At 36.0% G+C, this 6,000-nt stretch overlaps 1 protein-coding gene across 2 annotated transcripts in view; it reads left to right on the forward strand.

Annotated features, from left to right (window-relative positions):
• Positions 1–4,770, forward strand: part of nedd4a (NEDD4 E3 ubiquitin protein ligase a) — a 30,816-nt gene extending 26,046 nt beyond the window's left edge. For both annotated transcript variants that reach the window (XM_010745155.3, XM_019270514.2), the window contains 9 exons: positions 78–148; positions 246–341; positions 465–538; positions 639–699; positions 785–844; positions 940–1,047; positions 1,160–1,256; positions 1,467–1,539; positions 2,390–4,770. In XM_010745155.3, the coding sequence (XP_010743457.3) occupies positions 78–148; positions 246–341; positions 465–538; positions 639–699; positions 785–844; positions 940–1,047; positions 1,160–1,256; positions 1,467–1,539; positions 2,390–2,492 (743 nt within the window). In that variant the 3' untranslated portion in view covers positions 2,493–4,770. The remainder of the gene's footprint in view (positions 1–77; positions 149–245; positions 342–464; positions 539–638; positions 700–784; positions 845–939; positions 1,048–1,159; positions 1,257–1,466; positions 1,540–2,389) is intronic.
• Positions 4,771–6,000: the final 1,230 nt, after the last annotated feature.

Below are 6,000 nucleotides of genomic sequence, written 5' to 3' on the forward strand. Positions count from 1 at the left end.
GCAGCCACGTCAGAAAGGATCAGAGCAAACTGTGATTTTAATTGGATCCTGACTTTTTTGTTTGTTTTCTTTGAAAGCTTTCTTCATTCGTCCTTTCTACAAGATGATGCTGCAGAAGCCGATCACTCTCCAGGACATGGAGTCTGTTGTGAGTGTTTTTTCCACTGCAGATAATAACGTAACACCTTGAACCTTCTAATTACAACTAATCTGGAAGATTTAGTAAACTGGTTTGTCATTTTCAGGACAGTGAATATTTCAACTCCTTGATGTGGATTTTGGAGAACGACCCAACAGACTTGGATTTGAGGTTCACCATTGATGAAGAGCTGTTCGGACAGGTTTGTCCAACGTGTTGTCTTTGCCTCAACAACTTTTCAGTTTATGATCGTTGATTTTCTGTCAATTTTCTGTTTTCTGATTGTCTGTAATTTACTTGAAACTATCCATTTCTTCCTGTTCAGACTCACCAGCATGAACTGAAGCCGGGCGGCACAGACATTGTCATCACTAATGAAAACAAGAAGGAATACATCGAGTAAGCTGCAGAGCTCCTCACTTCAAGATGAAAACACTTTTTTATTTATCTTTAAGTAAAATTATGGTTTGATACTAATCTACTATTTTGTGTTCGACAGTCTGGTGATGCAGTGGAGGTTTGTGAACAGGATACTGAAGCAGATGACTGCCTTCAAAGAGGTAATTTATTCGATAAGTCTTTATCACATAGTTTACCCAATTAAACTGTATAGAGACTAAAAATCTGTCATAATTTGTGTTCTAGGGATTCTTTGAGTTGATACCTCAAGATCTGATCAAGATCTTTGATGAGAATGAGCTCGAGGTGAGTTATCAGTCGATCTGATGTGCTCAAATGAGCCACATTTATTACAGAAAGACAAGTAACGGTGTGTCTACTTGCCTTTGTGTCCTCTACAGCTGCTCATGTGTGGTCTTGGAGACGTGGATGTGAATGACTGGAGAGCGAACACCAAGTACAAGAACAGCTACTGCTCCAACCACGTCGTTATCCAGTGGTTTTGGAAGGTGAGACAACTTTCCATGCCTGGAGCCATCAAGTATTTTTTTTTTTCTTCTCTCCTTCAAGAAGTTGTGTTATATTAGTAATTTATTTGTACATCTGTTGGTGTTGTTATAGACGGTGCTGTTGATGGATGCAGAAAAGCGAATCCGGCTCTTGCAGTTTGTAACGGGAACATCAAGGGTCCCAATGAACGGCTTTGCTGAACTCTATGGTGAGATAACCTACTGTGTTTTATAGATTATTCACACTCTTGTATCCTCTCAGTACAAATAATTATTTTCATTTTGCATGCAAATGAGTGCCAACATCTTTTTCCTCTGTGTTGTCTTCACTTATCATAATTTTCTTTCTTGTTTCTTCTAAATGCAGTTATAATCGCATTGTATATGTTTATCTGATGTTTGGTGGTTTTATTTTCCAGGGTCTAACGGACCACAGCTGTTTACCATCGAACAGTGGGGAACACGTGATAAACTCCCCAGAGCCCACACATGGTGAGCACTTCACTGTGATTTTGTTTTTCCGTTAATATCTAACACAGTTACGTTTTGCAGTGTACTTGCCATTTTCAAGTTTATTGAGAGTGTCTGCTGACATTTAAAAAGGCTCGAGCAGGTTGTGCCAAAAAAAAAAAAAATGCGTACATTGCTCTCTGCTCTCCTTTTGTTGGTTATGTTTAGCAGCGAGGTTTGTAGTTCAGTTCAGCTCTTTATCACAGTCACATGTTTGATCACTTTAGTGTACTGTGGCTAAGATGTACGGAGGACCAATGTCTCTAAAGATGACTTTTTAAAAAATCTTCACAGTCATGTCCTCAAAGAAATAATATGCAGAGTTGTCAGCCCTGACTGACACATGACGCTGAACATTATGTTTGGCTTGCACTCATGTATTGCGTGGCTGTGATGCTAAAAAACAATAAAAAAGGAGAGTACAATATATTATCTAATCGAGCAGAGTGGTTGTGAAGCCCCCTAGTGGCTGCATACAGTCATGGCTCTCAGACAGCTGGCTCAGTGAAACAACTCAGTGTTTAAGGAGATACTCCACTGATTTTACATGTCAAAGTCAGTTTTCTAGTCACAAATAATGCAAATGTTGCAATTGAGTAGCATCATTGGAAGTTTAGGATTCAGAGTTTTAGAGGGTTTTAGGTTTGACTCATGTGAGGTATATTTCTGCTTCTGCTGCACCGAATTTGACAGTTCTTTTGTTAATCTACTGTATATGTGGAAAGTCCCTCAGCTACATGGGAGTGCAAACATGAATCTCATGTGTCCATTAAGAATCATGAATGACCAAATAACGGCTCACTCTCACTGTTTTTACTTTCACCTCTTAAAGCTTCAATCGACTGGACCTGCCTCCTTACGAGTCTTTTGAGGAGCTGAGGGAGAAACTTCACATCGCCATCGAGAACGCACAAGGCTTTGACGGAGTGGATTAGTGCTCCTGCTGTAAATGAGCTTGAATAGACATTACTGCCATTGGAGAGAAACAAGCTGTGCGTCCGACTCTGGTCTTAACCTGCCGGCTGTGTGATAGATGAAGGACAGTCACACAACATTCACTTTGGTCCTCTGTTGAGGCACACGCAGAGAAAAGGACATTAAATCTGGAGTGACAGAGGTATTTATTCACTCCACGTGTTCTAAAGTTTACAAAGCAAAAATGCAAAGATATATACTGTATAACAAACATATTAACTTTAAAAGAAATGTTTCATTTTGGCTGAATTGCTTCACAAAAACTTCACATTGTAGTAAACAAATAAATACCTTAACCGCATGTTAGTGCTAAAAAGAGTGGACTATGGGTCAGAATAGACAAAGCCGGTATGACTTTTGAATGATTACCATTTTTATACAAAGTCCCTTTAATCATGACATTGGTCCAACTAGAACACTATTATATACTACTACAATAAAAACATCCAGAGGTTTTTTAAAATTAGCTGAATGTGAACAATGTGAAAGAAGCAAAACCTGAGCTTAGCAATTAGCAATTCAGCCTCAATAAAACATATGTGAATATATTTTGTTTCCATTTTTCCTATCATTTAAATTCTATACGTAATTCTACATTTTTCATTCCATCATACTAGAAACATAAATCCCAAGTATATGCACCTCAAAAGCATTTGTAGCAGAAAACTTGCAGTTTATATACAAGTTTAAGAGCGTACTCTTAAAGCAAGTGTGTCATTTAATCATTATAGTAGTGATGTATCAATACCAGGGTCCAAAATCAGCACCGTCCACCAGTCAAGTGATGATAAAATATGCAAGTTGCTGTTAGCTTTGCTTTACTCACTCACTCGCGTCAGAAAACCAGAGTGGCTAGCAAAATCTGAACCATCATGTAGACATTTTGGCCGGTGGACAAAACTGTTAATTTTGCACCCTGATCAATACCAGGACCAGTAACAGGCTAAACTAATCATAAAGTAGTTTGTATCTGTTTAGGCCACAGATCCAAAGAAGTGAATACATGCAGTGTTAGATTGTGCTGAAATACTATGAATAATTGTACATATTGACATTAAATAATTAAATATGACTTGATTTTTGTGATTTTTCAGTTAGTATATATACAAATATACTGTACGTACATACAAATATAACTCTTTTGCTTTTGATGAAGCATTTATTAACTGTCAAAAGTGACTCAAATTGACAAATTGGTTATCGGTGCATCTCTACATCAGATAAACCTTTTTTAGCGTTTCATTTATGGCCACTCAAGTTCAACACTGACTGTGTATCAGAGGAATATATAAATGTATATACATTATATCTCCTGGCCAGTAGCTTATAGAAACATTATCATGACAAACTGGCCTTATCATACAGTTTTGCATACCGTGTGTTAAATATCATATTTTGTTGCCCTTTGTCAATGAGTGATATCATTTTGTTTTCTTCTACTCATCATGGGTGTCTAATTGCAGCACGGTGCTCTATTTTAAAGAGTACAACTTTAAAAATTGTTTTGTTGGTTGTCAAAATGTGTACAGATTATTGTCTGTTTTCAAAAATGAGTAATCACTTGTAATACCTTTGTAGGAAAGTAACTGTACTTAAGCAGTAGTTTTAACGTTTTCTGAATGGTAAAACATGTGTTTACACTACCTGCCATGTTTACAGGTCGTTGATCATGGGCTGGTTCTTGTCTCTGACAACACAATTTTATACTTATGCTTTTATAAAGTGAAGCACTTTGTTAATATCGATGAGTCTTACTTCTGAACTGTCTGAATCTTTGCCAATCTGTCACCTATAGACTGCTTAAATCGCTCTTCAAGGAAAATGATCCTATGCTTCAAGTGCACATGTGTTTAAATGTTTACATGTGATGCTGAAAATAAGCACATTCTCTTCTTTCACTTCTATTTAAAATTAAATACCGAGGCCTTCATTTGTAATGTATTGTAGACTTTGATTGTTTATTGATGTTTTGATCTTTGAATGGAAGTACTGTTATATATGTATTGTTGTCCACTGAAGAATAATTAATAGATCAATGCTTCATTTCTGATATATCAAATTTTGTTATTATTATAGAATTTAATTATAACACCTATAAGTGCATTACAACAACAACATGCATGCAACGTATATACAACAGATTAAAGGGTGGAATGAACTGTAGCTGTTAAATACCAATTTGATGACTTATAGCAAACCAAATTAAATATATTTGAAAAATAAAAAACAGTTATCGAGTGTCTTTGTGTCTAACTTACACACATATTCAGTTATAGTGTTCACTTTTGTTTTTCACTCTTGCTGGAGTTTTGCTGCCTTCATTTGATGAACTGTATGATGTAGTGGTCACAACCTCACTTAATGTTTAATCATTTCTGGCTCTATTCAGCATCACTTTACTTTAGTTGGATGGTCAGTCTACAGATGTTTGTCGAGTATTTTAATATTTTCTCTCTGTAGGTGTATAACACATCTATAGAGTATACACTGACTGGCCACTTCATTCAGTATGCTTGTACAATCCAATGTGATCCAATACAACAACTCTGCCATAAATTCCACTTTTACAAAGCTTGTAATGTTTTAGTTGTTGACCCAGTCAGAGAGGTATTAATTTAACTATTATCCTGACTATTAAGGTTGTAATTTAGTGTTAAACTGGACATAATTATATTGAGACGCGTTTCTTACATGCATGAAAGGACCAGGGTCAGATACACGTCTTATTATAATGCACTCCTGTACAGCAACAGCACGAACAATAATAAACATTAAGTAGAACTAATACTTCACTGACAGCCTCAACAAAAACTGAAATATTATTAGCTTTGTAAAAGTATATGTGATTGTACAAGTGTACCTAATGAAGTGGCCAGTCAGTGTATACTCTATAGACTATCTATCTATCTGTCTGTCTGTCTGTCTGTCTGTCTGTCTGTCTGTCTGTAAAAACATTAAAATACTCTACAAACATCTGCAGGCTGACCATCCAAGTGAATTGATGCTGAAAACAACCAAAAAGTCTTTGTATGATAATTTATGAACATCCCTGTACCAAGATCATTTTTGTGTACAACCTATCCAAATTAAGTGTGACCCTTGTGTGACTCAAATTCCTGTATTTATCAGTGGTATATACACTGGACAAAAAAGTAACACACTATAGTGTAGTTATAAGCAGATCTAAGTCCACCCTTACGTGGATGCTGGTATATAAACAGACAATGAATCACAATATAGTGAAATAAAGTAATGTGAATATGTCTTCATAGGACAAACGTTGTTGTTGACTAATATTGTAAATTGATCAAAACTTATGTCTGCGTACAACTAAATGATATGTTATAAATGTTCAGTGTTTATATACTGCTTATAAATGCTAAACAGGGGGGTTGAAGTAAAGTGCTTCCCTGTTTTCTTTGCTTTTCACACTGAAAACATGATTTACAGATTTAAGTTCATTCAGAG

Source organism: Larimichthys crocea, chromosome VIII, assembly GCF_000972845.2.
Source record: "Larimichthys crocea isolate SSNF chromosome VIII, L_crocea_2.0, whole genome shotgun sequence".
In the NCBI taxonomy this organism is placed as follows: Eukaryota; Metazoa; Chordata; class Actinopteri; family Sciaenidae; genus Larimichthys; species Larimichthys crocea.